Here is a 21,208-nt window from a genome sequence, read left to right as displayed (position 1 = left end):
TCACTCCCACCCCTCAATCACAGTTGCTTGGTTGTTGCCATCGATATCAATTCAATGGAAATATATCCCTTACGTTCACTTTATCCAAGGTCTGTCTAGAAATTGCACCCCCTCCCCCCCATTCCTAGCCTTTCGTTTCACCAACAGGTTCTTTAGATGTTGCAGCGCTACGTTGAGTATTTTGCTCTTACCCGCGCGTATTTAGAGGAGTAGGGGTCTTCAAAGAGAGCCCAGATGCGGCGTTGCCATTTTCTCCACCAGCCGGCTTTCGCTCCGGCTTCGGGGGAACAGTCTCCCAGGGCCAGTCGCTTGGTGTCCAGTTCATCTTCAGAGTCCCCGACCCCGTCTCCCCCGCAGCCCGCGTCTCCGTCGCCGCTGTTGAGGTCGGGAGACTCGAAGCTGTCCAGAGCCTCCTCTGCTTCGCGGTGCTGCCGGTAGGTCATCCAGCAGCAGGGCTCCACGTCCGTCTCATCGATGCCCCAGAAGGCGATCTCTTCCTCGTACAGGGGTCCGCACACGTCGGCCGGGCAGTGCAGTTTCCCCGTGCGGTAGTAGTTGAGGATGTGAGCGAAGACGGCCGGGTGGCGATCGAAGAAGAACTCGCCCGCTTTGGGGTCGTAGTCGAAATTGGCGAAGGCGCCGGGTTCGGTGAGCCATGCCAAGCGAGTGCCGGGCAGGGTCTTCAGGGTGCTCCGGTACGTTTCGTGTCTAGTCCCTCCCACGTTTATCACGATGCGATCGTTGTCGTCGCCCTTGCCCATCTCCTCGATCAGACATGTCGCGGAGGGAGGTCTCTTTCCTGGGGTGCCGCCGCGGGAGGTGGAGACGTGCACTGGGCTAATCATTCAGCACCGCGGATAGCGGCCAGGCATCTGTCCGGCGCCTTCTCCCCGCCTCTTTCCTCCTCCCCCCTCCTGCGCCGACTTCTCTCTATCTCTCCTCTCTCTCTGTCTCTCTCTTTCCTTCTCCCTCCCAACACTAACCAGCACCGTCTCCAGCGCCAGCGATCGGATCGGTTTCCCTTCACGATCGATCGATCAGGTGTTGCGTTCACATTTGTCCGGCTTGCTTGCAGGGCCGCCGCTGCTGAAAGGAGGCGAGCTGGAGGACAAGACGGCGCATTGGAAGGCGGAGCTGACTCTCCTCCGCTGGCAACAGCGCTGCGCAGCCGTGAATTCAGGTCCTCTCTACCATCACCCCCCCCCCCCTCTCCCGCCCCTTCCCCCCCTCCCTCCCCTTCACCACTCCCTCCCCTTCACCATCACCGCCACCTTCATGCACCGTGCTTGGTCCCTGAGACCGAGACAGCCGTCAGAAGGTTTGTTTCCTAAGCCTCACCGATATAGAGCTGTTCTCCCAACCAATACTGCCCATAAATGTTGATGCTTTGCATTCTGTCCTAATCCATGGCATTTTTTGAGACCATGTTTAAGATTATAAAAAAGGCATAAGAGTTTTAGGTAGAAAGGGAAAATGACGGTTTGACAAAACCAACCATAAACACAAGCCACACACGGTCACTGGTGCATCGGCAAATTTACATAGTTGTCCTCACATACGCTGCTCCCTCTGCAGATACAGAAACATACACAAAATAGGGACAAACACGTACTGCATAATGTGTAGACATATGGCTGTGTAGACATATGCCTGTGACATATCTGCAGTGCCGGCGCAAGACACGCACGCACGGCCTTCAAGCTTTTGACAAAGATAATTTTTTACTGCTCAATGGAGCCGAGGGCCAATTCCACAAGGAGATTCCGAGCGCGCCAACAATACTTCTGCTGTACGGCCCACTGTCGATCGTACAGACTCCATATTTCAGAGGTCGTTACAGTTACTGTTATAGTATATCAATTTCAGTGTAACTCAAAATGGTATTAATAACTATCGGGAATGGATTCAGAGGTATCAAGGGATTCAGACAAAATGTTATCCTGTAAAAGAAGTCATTTCAGTTTCTGAAAGTCATCAGAAATACAAGATGGATTTTTGCCATCTTTAACACTTGGCAAGGACGTGCTGGTTTGTATCACACACAAGTAGCTCTCGCTTCGAAGAGCTGTTTTGTGCCTTGTGCCTTACTTACATTGCATCTTGCTTAAGGAATTCAATGAACATTTTGTTTTGTTCGTGTCTTGTGATGTGAGAGTCTTCCCTTTCATATTTATTTTGGCTATTAGAATAATACAGTGGAATCATTTTTACATTAGTGAAATTAGTCAGAATGTTTCCCCTTTTTACATATGGGCTATGTGTATGTTGGTAAGTGCATTACTGAAAGTTATAGAGTCATACAACACAGAAACAGACCCTTCGGCTCAACTTGCCCAAGTCAATCAAGATGGCCATGTTCACCAGTCCCACCTGCCTGCATTTGGCCCATATTCCTCTAAACCTTTCCCATCTGTGTACCTGCCCAAATGTCTTTTTAATGTTGTAATAGTACATGTCTTAACTATCTCTTCTGGCAACTCATTCCATATACCCCAACCACCCTCAAGTGCATTACCTGTTCTGCGCATTATATTGGACAGCAGCATAGTTGATCAGGGAAGTGACCAACATTCAGCTTTGCAAACAGTTCCATCATTGGTCTTTCTAAGTGCAGCAGCATCTATCTGTTAATGATTCTGTGATCTGACCATGATAGCGCCCAGGCTCCAAAGGGATATCAGAGACAGATTTATCATTGGAGAGTAGCCAACACTCTGACCTTTGACTGACAGCCTGCACCTAAAAAAATATTTCAGTAATAAAACACAAAACGCTGAAGGAACTCAACAGATCAGGCAATATTTGTGGAGGAAATGGACAGGTGATATTTTGTGGTGGACCCCTCCTCCAGACTGTGGTGGACCCCTCCTCCAGTCAGACCTGTCTTGAGTCTGAAGAAGGGTCCTGGCCCAAAATGTGGTTGTCCATTTTCATGGATGTTGCCTCAGCCACTGTCAGGCAAAGTGTTGGAACACTTTGCCTGACAGTGGCTGAGGCAACATCCATGAAAATGGACAACCACATTTTGGGCCAGGACCCTTCAAAGTGTTCCAACACTTTGTATTTTGCTCAAGATTCCAACCAATGCATTTTATTGTGTCTCCTTATTTCAGGAATAGGAAGAAATCTTTTCATTGTCGTAGAAAGCATAGACATACCACCACTCAGATAATTATATTGGACAGCAGCACAGTTGATCAGGGAAGTGACCAACATTCAGCTTTCCAAACAGTTCCATCATTGGTCTTTCTAAGTGCAGCAGCATCTATCTGTTAATGATTCTGTGATCTGACCATCACAGAGGGTAGATCAACCTGTTTGAATGGTATTTCCAACACCTTCCATCATTTATCCATGTACTCTGCTGCATTAACCACAATTTAGAATAATCACCATGGATTCTTTAGCAGCATCTCGCTCCACTAAACTGTATCACATATAAAAAATGAAATCATAACAAGGATGCTTTGAGCCCTAAGAGCATTTAGTAGGGTTTTTTAAGACAATTTTTTTTAAAATGTCCTACTGTGAGTAAAATTGTGTGTTTGGACTGAAATCTTCAATGGTGTTTTATATATAGTGGCCAATAGACAATAGACAATAGCTGCAGGAGTAGGCCATTCAGCCCTTCGAGCCAGCACCGCCATTCAATGCGATCATGGCTGATCACTATCAATCAGTACCCCGTTCCTGCCTTCTCCCCATACCCCCTCACTCCGTTATCCTTAAGAGCTCTATCCAGCTCTCTCTTGAAAGCATCCAACGAACTGGCCTCCTCCACTGCCTTCTGAGTGAATCAACCTAGTGAACCTACGCTGCACGCCCTCAATAGCTAGAATATCCTTCCTCAAATTTGGAGACCAAAACTGCACACAGTACTCCAGGTGCGGTCTCACCAGGGCCCGGTACAACTGTAGAAGGACCTCTTTGCTCCTATACTCAACTCCTCTTGTTACGAAGGCCAACATTCCATTGGCTTTCTTCACTGCCTGCTGTACCTGCATGCTTCCTTTCAGTGACTGATGCACTAGGACACCCAGATCTCGTTGAACATCCCCTCTTCCTAACTTGACACCATTCAGATAATAATCTGCCTTTCTATTCTTACTTCCAAAGTGAATAACCTCACACTTATCTACATTAAACTGCATCTGCCATGTATCCGCCCACTCACACAACCTGTCCAAGTCACCCTGCAGCCTTATTGCATCTTCCTCACAATTCACACTACCCCCCAGCTTAGTATCATCTGCAAATTTGCTAATGGTACTTTTAATCCCTTCATCTAAGTCATTAATGTATATCGTAAATAGCTGGGGTCCCAGCACCGAACCTTGCGGTACCCCACTGGTCACTGCCTGCCATTCCGAAAGGGACCCATTTATCCCCACTCTTTGCTTTCTGTCTGTCAACCAATTTTCTATCCATGTCAGTACCCTACCCCCAATACCATGTGCTCTAATTTTGCCCACTAATCTCCTATGTGGGACCTTGTCGAAGGCTTTCTGAAAGTCGAGGTACACCACATCCACCGACTCTCCCCTGTCAATTTTCCTAGTTACATCCTCAAAAAATTCCAGTAGATTTGTCAAGCATGATTTCCCCTTCGCAAATCCATGCTGACTCGGAATGATCCTGTTACTGCTATCCAAATGCTCAGCAATTTCGTCTTTTATAATTGACTCCAGCATCTTCCCCACCACTGATGTCAGACTAACTGGTCTATAATTACCCGTTTTCTCTCTCCCTCCTTTCTTAAAAAGTGGGATAACATTTGCTATCCTCCAATCCACAGGAACTGATCCTGAATCTATAGAACATTGAAAAATGATCTCCAATGCTTCCACTATTTCTAGAGCCACCTCCTTCAGTACCCTGGGATGCAGACCATCAGGCCCTGGGGATTTATCAGCCTTCAGTCCCATCAGTCTACCCAAAACCATTTCCTGCCTAATGTGGATTTCCTTCAGTTCCTCCATCACCCTAGGTTCTCCGGCCCCTAGAACATTTGGGAGATTGTGTGTATCTTCCTCAGTGAAGACAGATCCAAAGTAACGGTTTAACTCGTCTGCCATTTCTTTGTTCCCCATAATAAATTCCCCTGCTTCTGTCTTCAAGGGACCCACATTTGCCTTGACTATTTTTTTCCTCTTCACGTACCTAAAAAAACTTTTGCTATCCTCCTTTATATTATTGGCTAGTTTACCCTCGTACCTCATCTTTTCTCCCCGTATTGCCTTTTTAGTTAACCTGTAGTTTTCATAAATTCATAGGTTCTAGGAGCAGAATTAGGCCATCATGTCTACTCTGCCATTCATTCGTGGCTGATCTCTCTTTCCTTCTCAACCCCATTCCCCTGCCTTCTCCCCATAATTCTTGACACTCTTACTCATCAAGGATCTGTCAATCTCTGCCTTAAAAATATCCATTGACTTGGCCTCCACCGCCTTCTGTGGCAATGAATTCCACAAATTCACCACCCTCTGATTAAATAAATTCCTCCTCATCTCCTTTCCAAGGTACGTCCTTTTATTCTGAGGTTATGGCCTCTGGTCCTAGACTCTCCCACTAGTGTAAACATCCACCAGTGTGTTCTATATTAGCACAGTTCTTTAATTTTGTCATTGAATATTATCCATTATTTATTGTCAGTTATAGATTGTGGTTTATCTATTGAGAGCTGTACATATGTGCATTGCATATTTGTTCTTTATGTCTTGTTTCCAAATTGCATAATGGGTCAGATCTTACTACATCAGCCCACCACCTGGAGCCTTCACTCAGAGTGCCCACACTCCTACAGTGCATTCAGAAAGTATTCAGACCCCTTCACTACATTACAGCCTTATTTTTAAATTGATTAAATTCTTTTTTTTTTATCATCAATCTACACACAATACCCCATAATAAAAAAGCAAAAACAGGTGTTTAGAAATTTTTGCAGTGTAATTTAAAAAAAAAACTGAAATATCACATTTACATAAGTATTCAGACCCTTTGCTATGACACTCAAAATTGACCGTATGTTCACCCTGTTTCCATTTATTATCCTTGAGATGTTTCTACATCTTGATTGGACTCCACCAGAGGTAAATTAAATTGATTGGACATGATTTGGAAAGGCATACACCTATCTATATAAGGTCCCACAGTTGACAGTGCATGTCAGAGCAAAAACCAAGCCATGAAGACGAAGGAATTGTCCGTAGACATCCGAGACAGGATTTTGTCGAGACGCAGAACTGGAGAAGGGGATAAAACAATTTCTGCAGCATTGCAGGTCCAGAAGAGCACAGTGGCCTCCGTCATTCTTAAATGGAAGAACTTTGGAACCACCAGGATTCTTCGTAGAGTTGGCCCCCCGGCCAAACAGAGCATTTGGGAGAGAAGGGCCTTGGTCAGGGAGGTGACCAAGAACCCGATGGTCACTCTGCCAGAGCTCTGGAGTTCCTCTGTGAATATGGTAGAACCTTCCAGATGGACAACTATATCTGCAGCACTCCACCAATCAGGCCTTTATGGTAGAGTGGCCAGACGGAAGCCACTCCTCAGTAAAAGGCACATGGCAGCCCGCTTGGAATTTGCCAAAAGGCACCTAAAGGACTCTCAGATCATGAGAAACAAGATTCTCTGGTTTGGTGAAACCAAGATTGAACTCTTTTGCCTGAATGTCAAGCGGCACCGCTCATCACCTGGTCAATACCATACCTACGGTGAAGCATGGTGGTGACAGCATCATGCTGTGGGGATGTTTTTCAGCACCAGGAACTGGGAGACTACTCAAGATTGAGGGAAAGATGAATGGAGCAAAGTGCAGAGAGATCCTTAATGAAAACCTGCTCCAGAGCTACTGGACCTCAGTCTGGTGCGGAGGTTCATCTTCCAACAGAGCAATGACCCTAAGCACACAGCCAAGGCAACGCAGGAGTGGCTTCATGACAAGTCTGTGAATGTCCTTGAGTGGCCCAGCCAGAGCCCGGACTTGAACCCGATCGAGCATCTCTGGAGGGACCTGAAAATAGCTGTGTATCGACGCTCCCCATCCAACCTGACAGAGCTTGAGAGGATCTGCAGAGAAGAATGGGAGAAATTACCCAAATACAGGTGTGCCAAGCTTGTAGCATCATACCCAAGACGACTTGAGGCTGTAATCGCTGCCAAAGGTGCCTCAACAAAGTACTGAGTAAAGGGTCTGAATACTTATGTAATTGTGATATTCTTTTTAATTACTTTGCAAAAATTTCTAAACACCTGTTTTTGCCTTTTTATTATGGGGTATTGTGTGTAGACTGATGATTTTTTTTTTTTTAATCCATTTTAAAATAAGGCTGTAACGTAGCAAAATGTGGAAAGAGTGAAGGTGGTCTGAATACTTTCTGAATGCACTGTATCTGACTTCTGCAGAACACAGCCATGGATCTAGTCAGCATCTGGGTTAACTTTAGCAAGATCCAGACAAGAAACAGGTCTTCAATTGTGTACTGCAAAAGTCTAAATCTTGGGTTGTTTCCGATGATGTTTGTCAGAAGGCGAAGCTACGATAAAAGCTTTATGTTCTCTCAAAGCTCTCGTGGATTCAAACAGTTCTTTTAATGTCTCTGACTGTCAGAAACATAGTGGATAATTAATATTAAAATAAACAATTTAAAAACTAAAAAAAAAGAAAACACATAAAGCACTTGATTTAACACAACTGCCATTTCCTTTCTACTCTCCTTTCAGAAATCCAAGAAGGCAGTCTGGCCAAGCAGTGGGTCAACAGTAAGTCAGTAAAGATGAGGAAATATTGTCACTGGATCTGATGCTCCCAGCCAACATCAGAAGGACAAATCGCCTCAGAGGTGGGATTGGCACATGGTGAGTCATTAAAATAACACCCAGAAAACAGGTTCTATGCAGCTGAATTTTACACCTTTTGTTCAGTAACATCTCTTCAAATATTACAGCTGGTTTCTCAATAAGATTTATTCTCTGCTTGCCTCCCTCATCTTCTACATTGAGTAGCCCTTCCTTCATCTCACCTCCTTTTATTCTCTTCCTCTCTTTGTACTTAAAACCTCATCCACTCCCCTCCTAACTGCCTAACATCACTGTCCATGTTCTCCAGAGATGCTGCCTGGCCTGCTGAGTTATTCTGGCACTTTGTGCCCTTTTCTGATCATTTCTTCTTGCATCTTCTTTTCATTTCGGCAAAATAAAATAATTGAAAAATAAAGCTCACAAATCCTTTACCAGTACATTTCCAATTCTCAACTCTTTAGTTTATAGCTGACTATTTATCACTGGTCTACTATCCTCTCCGATTTTGACTATTTTTACCAAGGTACACCCACAATTTCACACATAAAGTCATAGAATTACACAGCATAGAAACATTGCCCCCCTGCATCTATATTGACCATCAGGCCTTACCTGCACTCTTACCTGCATTCATTCCATATCCCTCTGTGCACTGCTCATTCAAGTATCTGTTGGCAGCACGGTATCTGGGGGTGGCATGGTGACACAATGGTAGAGTTGCTGCCTTACAGCGCTTGCAGCGCCGGAGACCCGGGTTCGATCCCGATTACGGGTGCTGTCTGTATGGAGTTTGTACGTTCTCCCCGTGATCTCGTAGGTTTTCTCCGAGATCTTTAGTTCCCTCCCACACTCCAAAGACGTACAGGTTTGTAGGTTAATTGGCTTGGTGCATGTGTAAATTGTCCTTAGTGTGTGTAGGGATAGTGTTAATGTGTGGGATCACTGGTCCGCGGACCCAGTGTCAGAAGGGCCTGTTTCCGCACTGTATCACTAAACTAAACTAATGTCAATCTGCCAAGATGCCTCCTCAATGTTGTTTTGTTTTTGCCTCCACCATTTCCTCAGACACCTCATTCCAAATGCTTACTACTGTTCGTATGAAACATTTACCCCCTAGTTTTCATTTAAACCTCTTCTTTCTCTCCTCAAACCTACGACCTCTAATTTTAGGCACCCTTTCTATGGGACACTGGCTATCCACCCCATCAATGTATCTTATAATTTTACTTATGTTTATCATGCTATCTCTCAGTCTCCTTTGTGGCAGGAAAAACAGACCAAGCCTAACCAACCCCTCCAATCCAGGTAACATCCTTGCAGTTCTCTTCTGATTCCTTGATGACCATTGACATTTTTCCTAACAACATAGAAAAAGCCCACGCCAGCTCACAGAGCAATCCCATTCTCTCACCAGTATCCCTATTCTCCCTGCATTTCATTCAGTTAACGCCACCCCCTCCCCCTCACTTACAGCCTGGGGGAAATATGCAATGGCCAATTCACCATCCATCCTGTTTGTCCTTGAGATGTGGGAGGAAACTGGAGGATGTTGGTGTGGGGGTGGGGGGGGGGGGGGTTGGGGGGGGAATCTCATGCAGTCCTAGAGGGAATGGAGAAACTCCACATTGACAGCACTGGAGGCCAAGGTCCAAGCTTGTTTACTGGAATTGTGAAGCCACAGCTATAAGTTGCACCATGGTTCTGTCCCATGTTAAACCACTTTAAACCAAACACTCTGAAGGGTCTTGACCCAAAATGTCATCCATTCCATCTCTCCAGAGATGCTGCCACTGAGTTACTTCAGCATTTTTTGTCTATCTTCAGTCTAGACCAGCATCTGCAGTTCCTTCCTACACATTAAACCAAACATTCATAGATGCGGCTGGATTAAACATTATTTCCCAACATCATCACACCCACCAACACAAAGAGTTTGGAGTCACACGGAACTGCAGATGTTGGAACCTTGTTGAGTAGAACACAAGGTGCTGGAGGAACTCTGTGGGTCACACAGCATCTGTGGAGGGAATGGATAGACGATGTTTTGGGCCAGGTCCCTCCTTCATACATGAAGTTAATGAGATCAAGTTAATGGGACCATGTTTTCCCCAAAACCACATGCTATCCTTTTTCTAAATTACATGCTTCACTTGATTCCTTACCATCTCTTGCCTTGCCCTGTATAGGTTCATCATGACCATGAGATCCACTTCCTGTTCACACAATCATTTTACAACCATTCAGTTGGCCAACCTATTTCCCCATTGTTAGCTGATTTTGTTAATGCTTCCCTCTCTTTGCTTATGGTCCTCACCACTTTCAAATCCATCATCATTCTCACCAGGAACTCCCCATTCCCCCAAACCCCTTGCAATGGCTGCGTCGCCAACAGTCTGTCTGTCCTTCCCTTTTTTGTGTCTGTTTTGTATGTGTTACATGTATGTTTTTTAGTGTTCTTTAGCTTGTTTTATGTGGGGGAGGGGAGTTTGGGGAAACTTTTTCTAATCTCTTACCTCGAAGGAGATGTGATGTTTTCCGTATCATATCTCCGTCCGCACTGCGGCCTTACATCGTGGAGTTGAGATGGCCTTTGCTGGAGATCGACCGGGAGCTCCAAGGCGGGAGCCTGCGGACTTACCATCACGGAGCTCGCGATCCCTGTGGGGGGTCATCTTTGGGGCTCCAACCGTGGGAGCCCGCAGTCTCTGGTTAGAGACCGACATCAGAGACCAAGCCGCAGGAGTTTTGACTGCCCCGACACGTGAGTTGCGATCACCCCGACGCAGGAGTTTTGATCGGCTCGACGCGGGGGCCTTGACCGCCTGCTGCGGGGGCTTTGATCGCCCCGACTGATGATGGTTCGACTGGCCCGACCATGGGAGAATAAAGAGGAAGGAGATTGGACCTTATTGCCTTCCATCACAGTGAGAAAGGTGGGGAATCCGCTGTGGTGGATGTTTATGTTAACTTTTATGTAGTTGTGCATCTTGTTGCTTCTCTTTTAGTATAGCTGTATGGTAATCCGAATTTCACTGTCCCTTAATTAGTGCACGTGACAATAAACTGACCTTGAAACCTTGAAAAGTTGCATCCCCCTCTCCAACCTCACCTGCCTGTCCTTGATGCCATCATTGCTTTCCAAATCCATGCTCAATTTATCCTCAACTGTACATCCAAATCCTTTCTGTCTCATTTCCTGCCACATCTTATTATTATCTAAATCACCAGGACATTCTTTTGAACCTCAACTGCAATTAAATAACTAACCTAGGGCAGCACGGTGGTGCAGTGGTAGAGTTGCTGCCGTACAGCACCCGAGACTCGAGTTTGATCCTGACTACAGGTGCTGTCTGCACGGAGTTTGTACGTACTCCTCGTGACCACGTGGGCTTTCTACGGGAGCTGTCTTCCTCCCGCATTCCGGAGATGTACAGGTTTGAAAGCTAATTGACTTCAGTAAAAAAAATTGTTAATCGTCCCTAGTGTGTCGGATAGTGCTAGTGAACGGAGATCACTGATCGGTGTGGACTCGGTGGGCCAAAGTTTCTGTTTCAGCACTGTATCTCTAAACTAAGCTAAACTTTCTTCATCTTCCTCATCCTATCTGCGGTATTCACCAAAATACACCGCACTGTCCTCTTCCATTGATGGGTCTGCCCTTGCTTGGTTTTGTTCTTATTTTATCCAACACATAATTAATGTATTACTAGCAGTGGCATTGTTGCACAAACCCTTGGATTCCCTTTAGCCCACTTCCACTTTTCATCTGCAATGTATTCATTGGCACAATATTGGGCTGCAGGTTCCATGTGTATGCTGATCGCACTAAGAATGATCTCGCTATGAACCATTCATCAGGTTTGCGACAGGTTACTTCACATGTAATGCCAAATGAGCTGAAATTTCCTCCAACTGAATAAGAATAAAGCCCCTGTCGTGGAACTACATTCTTATGAGTTTAGAAGAATGAGGGAAGACTTTTTGAAACAAATAAGATCAAATGGAACCTTAATACCCTAGGTATTGAGATGTTTCCACTCATTGCAGAGTATCAAGTGATGGGACCTGATTATAAGATGATGGGGCGGGTCATTTAAAAACAGTAGGAACTTCTTGCAGAAGGTGGTGAATCTACTGGAAGTACTTTGCTCTGGAGGATTGTGAAGGCTGGATCACTGGAGGTATTAAAGAGAAGGTTGATCAGGGTATAGAAGGCTGTAGGAAAGTGGCACAGAAGAGGTGTTAGGGTCTGTAGCAGCTCTATGATAATGTTGAAAGGCAGGGTAGGCTTAAGGAGCCGGGGGTGTCCTATATTCTTGTGTCCTCACACCTAACTCAGGTCATTTTCCACCATACCTATCCAGACAATTGACTGAAGTTGGCCCAGCATTCTTGGCATCGAGTCTGACACACTGAATTTTATCACTATAACCAAATATGCCTATTGCCAACTGTGTACCACTGTGTGCCTTCACCCCTGGCAAGTCGCCACCTACTTAATCCCACATCTCTCTATATTTTATTTGGGATTGATTACACCAACACATTACTGGCCAGCCCTCCATTTTCTACTTTCACTAGCCTGCATTCATCATAATACTACTGCCCTTTCTCGCTCGCTCCAAGTCTCACCTCATCCAGTACACCTTTGCTCGCTGATCTGCACTGGTAATTCTCTGACAACACCATCATCCACCCATCCCATCCTGCCTCCTTAATCCCCTTAACAGTACCTTTCTACAGCTCTCCACACCTGCTAAATCCATTTGATCCTCCTGTATTCCCCCTCATGTATATTTATTAATGACTCTATTGTTAATGGCCATGCATTTCTCTCTCTATCTCACACTCTCTCTCCTCTCTCTCACTCACTTTCTCACTCACTCTCTCTCTCTCTCTCTCTCTCTCTCTCTCTCTCTCTCTCTCTCTCTCTCTCTCTCTCTCTCTCTCTCTCTCTCTCTCTCTCTCTCCCTCTCTCTCTCTCTCTCTCCCCCCCCCCCTCCCCCCCTCTCTCTCCTCCCTCCCTCTCTCCCTCCCTCTCTCCACTCCCCCTTCAAAAGGCTCATTAAATCTACCTCTGATCAAGCTTGTGACCATCAGTCCTGGACTTTTTTTTGTTTAATAACATAATATGTTGGAGGTGCTAAATAAATGCAAGATGCTGTTATTGCAGTTGTTTATGGTGCGTTGGAAGGAACACTGATATTTATAGTAGGACTTAGAAAGAACACTGATGCTGACGTGGAATAGGGAAGAATCACGAGGATGGTAATGAGATATTGTAGTGATAGTGATGAGGTTATGACAGATTGAGAGATCGCTAATAGTGATAATGCTATTATAGATGATGCTGGGGGATACATTAAAACCGACTTCCGACTGAGCTGGAAGAGAGCACAGATTTTAGTAGCAACTAGACCAAGTGGACCCGTTGGGCCCAAACCTCTCCTGCAGCACCCTCTCCTCCCTCCCCCCCTCTGGTGCAGCACCCTCTCCTCCCCCCCTCCCCCCCCCCCCCTCTCCCCTCCCCCTCTCCCCTTCCCTCTCCCTCCTCTACCCCCGTCCCCCTCCCCTCCCCCCTTCTCCTCCCCTTCCCCTCCACCCTCCCCTCCCCCACTCCAATCCCCCTCAACCCCCCTTATCCTCCATCCTCCCCCTCCCTCCCTCCCTCCCTCCCTCCCTCCCTCCCTCCCTCCCTCCCTCCCTCCCTCCCTCCCTCCCTCCCTCCCTCCCTCCCTCCCTCCCTCCCTTCCTCCCCTCGCCCTCCCCCTCGCCCTCCCCTCGCCTTCCCCCTCCCCTTCCCCATGCATTTCATCCCCTCAACCCCCCTTATCTTCCTCCTACCCCCTCCTACCCCCCTCCCTCCCTTCCCCCTCCCTCCACCCCCCCTCCCCCCCCTCCCTCCCTAGGAGATAGATTTAAACTTTAAAATGTGAATAACTTAAAAAATATAACACCGATTTCAATGAAACTTCTTCCATTAGCACCAAAGGGACGACGGTGAGTAAGGTGGGCCTAACATTGTCGCGCTATCATGTACCATTTTGGCTGAAGTTCAGGAACAAATAAACAAACAAATTGAGAGTTTTAGTATATAGATGAGGCAAGGGTGGGGCCATGGTGCTGAAAAAAATAAAATACCACAACAAGATTTTATTCTTTGGAGCGCAGGAGGCTGGGGGGTGATCTTATAGAGGTATATAAAAATTACACAGGGAATAGTGTGAATGCACAGAATCTTTTACCAAGAGTAGGGGAATCAAGAACCAGAGTACATAGGTTTAAGGTGAGAGGGGAAAGATTTAAAAGGCCAACGTTTTCACTCAGAGGGTGGTGAGAATATGGAACGAGCTGCCAGATGAGGTAGTTGAGGCAGGTATTATAACAATATTTAGAAGACATATGGTCAGGTATACGGATAGGAAAGATTTACAGGGATATGCGCCAAACACAGGCATAGATGGGGATTTTGGTCGGCATGGGCAAGTGAGCTGAAGCGCCTGTGCATGACTCTTTGACTCTACGACTCGATGACAGGAGTGATTATTAAAGTTGGTAATGAAAGGTTGAGAGTTTATGAGGGCTGCATCTGGGCTCAGTAACAGCTAGTAATCTTTCTTATTATCCCAATAATAAAAAGATGGTGGTATTGTTGGGGATGTTGAGAGAAATCACCAAAATCTTGACAGACAGGGATATTAAATGTGGTTCCTGGTCGGGTCAGACTAGGAGGGAGGACTGATCCACATAGTAAAGAGAATGGGAGGGATTGCTGGAGCTGGTTGTGAAGGAGATTCAGATTCCCGGGCTGCCCAGACAGCTTTAGCCAAAGTCATCATTAACGTTCCATGCAATCAAAGATGCACCTGTGAAGGAACCATTGTTCACACTCAACATCAGTTGAATGTCCCATGTACAATGCAGACCAGTGCCCTGAGAGTGTGCAGGGTGCATTTTGGATCATAATTCAACTCTACTGCTGCTGGGAATTTTAATTCATTAAATCGGTACCCAAACTGAGAGCTGATAGCTTCTTAAATCTGCACAGACCCACACTTCTGGCTGCCTGTTTTCCAGGCAAAAAAAATATTTTCTGGTTTGGGAGAAATATGGATGGCCCTGTGGGCAGCTACTGAAGGAAGGGGAGAGATTAAAGGATATATGCATTAATATCTCAGGGGAAATCTACTGGAACCGGACTGGCCCCCAGCTGTTTATTGTACTTCAGGTTTTTATTCTTGGACATGCAGCGACTGTATTTCTGAAAAGAGATTCACTAATTGTATAGTCTAGGTTCCAGCCCTGGCTATACCAGATACTGTACAACACAGCCTTGAACATATACACAACCAAGGGAAAAGGCGTCTGCTAAATCCCACAAATGCATTATGCACACACATGTGTGTCAGTATCTCTTTGTGTATGTGTTTGTGGTGTGTTTGTGTTTGTTTTCATGTAAGAGAGAGGGAGAGGGAGAGAGAGGGAGAGGGAGAGGGAGAGAGGGAGAGAGGGAGAGAGGGAGAGAGGGAGAGAGGGAGAGAGGGAGAGAGGGAGAGAGGGAGAGAGGGAAGAGGGAGAGAGGGAGAGAGGAGAGAGGGAGAGAGGGAGGGAGAGGGAGAGGGAGAGGGAGGAGGGGAGAGGGAGAGGGAGAGGGAGAGGGAGAGGGAGAGAGAGGGAGAGGGAGAGGGAGAGAGGGAGGAGAGGGAGAGAGGGAGAGAGGGAGAGAGGGAGAGAGGGAGAGGGGAGGAGAGGGAGAGGGAGAGGGAGAGGGAGAGGGGAGAGGGAGAGGGAGAGTGAGAGGAGAGGGAGAGGGAGAGGGAGAGGGAGAGGGAGAGGGAGGGAGAGGGGAGAGAGTGAGAGGGAGAGGAGAGGGAGAGGGAGAGGGAGAGGGAGAGGGAGAGGGGAGAGAATGTTTGAAATCATAAATAAACAAGGACATCCTGGTGATGAATCTCAGTAAGGCAGAGTCAGCTCTTTCCACGCCATCTCCGTTCCCTCACATCCAAAATATCCACACTGTGTTTATAAGGATTAAGGGATGCAACATAAATGAACAACTTACTATTAGCATTTGTTTGGCACAATTATTGTACAGCTCCTGCAAACAAGTAAAGCAAGAAACATATGTCAGAGGGCAGAAATCTAAGCAGAGATATACAGTATATGTGTCCAGAACAGCAGGTAGCTTTGTGGATCTTCTAACATTGGCAGACTGAGGCATGTTGGTTTGCACAGCAACCCCTTTCAGAGCAATAGGTTCAATATATTATGATGACCTAGTGAAACATAACTATGCATGTGTGCATCTGGCTAGTACATGAATAGGTAATAAAGGACGTATTGTTGGTCCTCTGTAGTGTGCTGCCAGGAGTAGCCATGACACCCACTCCTCAGACTGATTGTAATAGAGGAAGAAAAGCTGGAAAAGTGATGTGGGATGGCGGAACAAGCCTGGCAAGTGATAGGTGGATAGAGGTAAGGGGGGAGGTTAATTGACAGATGGGTGGTCAGTGACAAAGGCTAGAGATGAAAGGGGGTCAACAGGCTATCAGATAAGGAGAGAAGAGTGAAATATAAAGCCAGAGGGAGAGATAAAGGAGGAACAGAACAGGGGAGGGGGTAGGTTGTGACAAAATGTTGCACCCTCTGTGCAAAAAAAAATTCCCCCGCACAACTCCTTTAAACTTTGCCCCTCTTACCTTAAAGCTATGCCCTCTATTATTTGATTTTTCCATCCTGGGAAAAAGGTTCTGGCTGTCTACCCTATCTATGCCTCTAATAATTTTATATATTTCTATTGGATCTCCCTGCAGCCTTTGGCATTCCAGAGACAATAATCCAAGTCTGCCCAACCTCTCCCTGTAGCTAATACCCCCTAATCCAGGCATGATTCTGGTAAACCACCTCTGTACTCTTTCCAATGCCTCCACATCCTTTCTGTAATGAGGCAACCAGAACCAATAATCTCAATGCGGCCTAACCAAAGTCCCATAAGCTGTATCATGACTTCAATCCTGCAACTTGATAATCATAGAAACATAGAAACATAGATAATAGGTGCATTTGGCCCTTCGAGCCAGCACCGCCATTCATTGTGATCATGGCTGATCATCCGCAACCAGTAACCCGTGCCTGCCTTCTCCCCATAATCCTTGATTCCGCTAGCCCCTAGAGCTCTATACAAATCATGTAAATAATTTCCACAAAAAGTTCTTTAAAAAGTGGTATTGATGTACTTTCCTAATGGAAGGAAATAAGTAGGATTTTGTTGTCAGGAAAAAAATGTTCCTCTGGTACCCTGTTTAAAAAAGTCCAAGGTTTCATTAGCTGAAACCTGTATTTCAGTGTACAGTGGCTGTATTTCACTCTATACTTATCATCCCTCAGTATGACAGTGTTAATTAAAACACAACTCAGAGAATGCTTAACACCAGTAAATAATTATTTTCTATTTAGAATACAGATTACAAAACAGCCATTTAGGGCTACTTTTCCCCAACTTTGTTTCCCCTCCCTTCACCGTGTGCTATTAACATGTTGGAAAGTGGTTCTAACCCAGATTCAAAACAGATCCCTGGTTTGATCCCCCCTGCAATTGCCAGAGTGCTCTGATTTCAGTGACTCTTTGCATGGTAGCAGAGAAATTCACCCAAGGTTCTGTCCTTTTCACCCTCTGACGGCTTGTAAGAAAATAGGCATTCTGTGCGAGATTGGTTGAAGTCAGCATCCAGCATAACTTAAAATAGAGTTATAGTCATACAGCATGGAAGCAGGCCAATCAGCCCATCAAGTCCACGCCGAACATCGATCATTTGTTCACACTAGTTCAATGTTATTCCACTTTTGCATTCACTCCCTACAGAGCAGGTGGCAATTTACAGGGGACAACTAATCTACAAGCCTGCACATCTTTGGGGTGTGGGAGGAAACCGAAGCACCCGGAGGAAATCCACACGGTCACAGGGCAAACATGCAATCTACACACAGACAGCCTTCGACCTCAGCATTGTACCCGGGACTCTGGTGCTGTGAGGCAGCAGCTCCACCCGCTGCATCACCGTGCCATCCTCATCTGCCACTACTTTCCTTGCTGTCCAAATCCACAGAATAGGACCAGTCCTTCTTGCTCCCATGACCTGTCTTTGGTTTATTTTCCTTCCCAAATGGCCTGACATACCTTTTAATTTTTAGATTGTTTCTCAAAGGACCGAAAGAGATCAAGTTAAAGAGGCTATTTAATTTTGGAAATATGTTCATTTTGGAACCAGCTCTATACACAATATAAAGGTTAAGATACCAGTCTATGTTAAAATTAACCTTACTGAATATTGGTTGCTAATTTAACTCCATTCTGTCTAAATTAGTCTACTGTAGTGATCAGTGTAGTGTATTTACTGCTTATGATGGAGCTTTCCCAACGAATACAAATTAATGTATATTTGGCGAATACTTCCATTCAGACTCCAAGCTTCTAGTTTCCTTATTGTTCTAGTTGCCCACCCCAGTCTCTCTCTGTACTCCCCGACAATAAAGCTCATGGAAGATCAACAAATAGCACTCCATTATTGATACGCCATTTTACATCCTTCCAGCCTCATGATATGTTCAGCCATTTCAATTCATAACCATTGGACCATTTGGTTGATGCTGATATGTCATTGTCCATTGCAGCATCTCTCGTACCTTTTATTAATTATTTTAAACTCTCTTACCTCCCACACTGTTCGTCTTGCGCCATCGTCCTCATTATTTAATCACAGAGACACAAGAGAATGCAGATGCTGGAATCTTGAGTGAAAAGCAAACTGCTGGAGGTACCCAGGGGATCAGGCAGCACCTGTGGAGACAGATGATGTTTCCACTCTGGACTCTACTTCAGATCATTCGGACGAAGGTTCCTGATCCGAAATGTTGTCTGGCCATTTCCTGTAGTGTGTAAGATAGTGTTAGTATATGGGGTGAACGCGAGTCAGCGTGGACTTGGGGGAGGGGGGGGGGGGGGCTGAAGGGCCTGTTTCCGCCCTGTATCTCTAAAGTCTAAAGTCTAAAGTAAAGTCCTTCTTTACTCTAAGGAGAACAACAACTTCTTAGTTTCGCCACTGGCTCACTGGCACCATTCTAATAAATCCCGTCTTCATATCATATCATATCATATATATACAGCCGGAAACAGGCCTTTTCGGCCCTCCAAGTCCGTGCCGCCCAGCGATCCCCGTACATTAACACTATCCTACACCCACTAGGGACAATTTTTACATTTACCCATGATGTTGAAAAACTTTGCTGAAGGCCACTCAGAATTGATCACAATTTCTATTGAAAGCTGAAGAAAGTTTTATAAAAGTTTAGCATACTTTTTTTAGTTTTCTCTTAATAAACTAAAAAATCATATATATCTTTATTAAGCAGCCTTGCTATCTTGATCTACTCCAAGAGATTTGTGGTTGTCTATTGTGTGGTACTTCAAATACTCTTTGGAAATGTATAAATCCAATATCTAGTGCACTAGCCTCAACCTACTGTGTTCCTTCCTCAAATAACTCAGTCAAGCCTAACTTGTCTTTAACAAATCGATGCCTTCATTTTTAATCTAAACTTTTCCAAATGCCTATTAATTTTGTCCTGGATTACAGGTGGATTGGCAATGATGCTGCCAAAGTTTGTTCCACCCCTTTAAATAAAGATATTAAACTGCTGACAGCATTTACGGGGATTTGAAGTCTTTATCCAGAACTGACACAATTTCTACCCTTGCTTCTTTCAGCAATCATTAATTGGTTCTTGGTCCTCCAAAATATTCCAAATGGAATTTAAACTGGAGGTGGTGGAGTATGGACTTAAGCAAGAAGGGCTTCTTGGAGAAGAAGACCTGCCTTAAATTTAGTTGTGTCTGGTTGAGTAACTATAGTAGGGTGAAGACTATTCCATGCTTTAATTGTGCGAGGGAAGAATGAATTGCTATACACATCGGTCTTGGTAGCTGGTATCTCAAATTGAATCGAATGCCCTCGTCTACTCCAGATAGATTTGGGTTTGGTGTAGATGTGGTCATCTATGTCGAGCTGACCAGGTAACCATACAGACCAGGTAACCATTAAGAAGTGTAATCCTCTAAATCATATGCTTGTTCTTTTGCCCCATCATTTATTGCTACTTCTTGTCCTTTACTGCTCCACTCAAAAGTATCAAACTCATGTGGACCTCAGCTCTAATTCCAACTTACTAAATGTGTGCCTAAAATGTACCTTTGGTCCTTTTTCATCCGGTATGGCAACGAATACTCTCTTGAACTTCTACAGGTGTACAGTGGAGAGCATATTGACTGGTTGCACCATGGCTGGTTTAGCACCTTGAACACCCAGGAATGAAGGAGATTGCAAGAAGTGGTGAACACTGCCCAGTCACTCATGGGCACTGACCTCCCCACCATTGAGGGGATCTACAAGAGACACTGCATCGAAAAGACAGCCAGCATCATCGGGAACCCACACCACCCTGGCCATGCTCTTCTTTCACTCCTGCCATCAAGAAGAAGATATAGCAACCTGTTGTGCTGCTGAAAGTAAGAATTTCATTTCTTCTATTTCGGGACATATGACAATAAAGACACTTGATTCTCTCTCTCTCTTGTGCAGCAAATATTTCCACACTTTGCACCTCATTCCCTATTTTAGATCTCCGCTGCATTTCATATATTATGCTTTACTGTAATAGTCGTCATAAATCGTCATAAATTTACGATTTACGAATATGCACTCGTCATGAATCTCATTTCTCAACCTCTATATCTTTATTTAGCTTTGGATGTCCTTCCTTAGCCCATTAAGGATTCATTGATTTTTGATTACAATCCACCTGGACCACATCCTTTTACAGTTCACTGTAGTTGGTTCACTTATTTTATATTTGGTTACACCTTGTCATTTTCCACAATCATTCCAAATCTGAAGATGTTGTGATCACTGTTCTCCAAACCATCTCCCCATGAAACTTGCTCACTTACCCTCTTAAGTCACTGAAACTACATTTCTTCTTTCCTGTTTGAGTTGGAAACACTCTGGTCAAGAAAGAAGGCAGAAAGGGGTGGAGATGTGAAGATACGACTAGTGGTGGGATCACGTTGGCACGTTGGAGGTGACGGAAATGTCCGAGAATGATATGTTGGATGTGGAGGCTGGTGGAGGGGACCAGGGGAACTCTACCCTTGTTTCCTTTGGGGGAGAGAGAGCGAGATCAGAACTATTGGACACAGAGGAAATCAACGAGTTCTGCATGGATGCAGGAGGCAGCCCCGATGCAGTCGTCGATGTAGTAGAGGGAAATTGATTGGGTCTCTGTTGAAGGAAGAACCAGACGGCATTGAGACCTTAAGAAATTCATTTCAGGTTCTCACTTGGCCCACTTGAAT

The 21,208-nt window shown here is 45.3% G+C and overlaps 1 protein-coding gene and 1 long non-coding RNA gene across 4 annotated transcripts in view; one reads left to right on the top strand and one right to left on the bottom strand.

Moving 5' to 3' along the window:
* The window catches only part of LOC144591198 (voltage-gated potassium channel KCNC1-like), a 44,721-nt gene extending 43,581 nt beyond the window's left edge, over positions 1–1,140 (bottom strand). For all 3 annotated transcript variants that reach the window (XM_078395488.1, XM_078395487.1, XM_078395486.1), the window contains exon 1: positions 192–1,140. In XM_078395488.1, coding sequence (XP_078251614.1) covers positions 192–845 — 654 coding nt within the window. In that variant the 5' untranslated portion in view covers positions 846–1,140. The remainder of the gene's footprint in view (positions 1–191) is intronic.
* On the top strand, positions 951–20,337 carry LOC144591199 (uncharacterized). Its single transcript, XR_013546729.1, has 3 exons — positions 951–1,180; positions 7,723–7,857; positions 20,100–20,337. It is a non-coding gene; the product is annotated as an uncharacterized LOC144591199 (long non-coding RNA).
* Positions 20,338–21,208: the final 871 nt, after the last annotated feature.

This window comes from Rhinoraja longicauda, unplaced genomic scaffold (genome assembly GCF_053455715.1).
Source record: "Rhinoraja longicauda isolate Sanriku21f unplaced genomic scaffold, sRhiLon1.1 Scf000669, whole genome shotgun sequence".
In the NCBI taxonomy this organism is placed as follows: Eukaryota; Metazoa; Chordata; class Chondrichthyes; order Rajiformes; family Arhynchobatidae; genus Rhinoraja; species Rhinoraja longicauda.
This window is presented reverse-complemented; position numbering and strand designations above follow the sequence as displayed.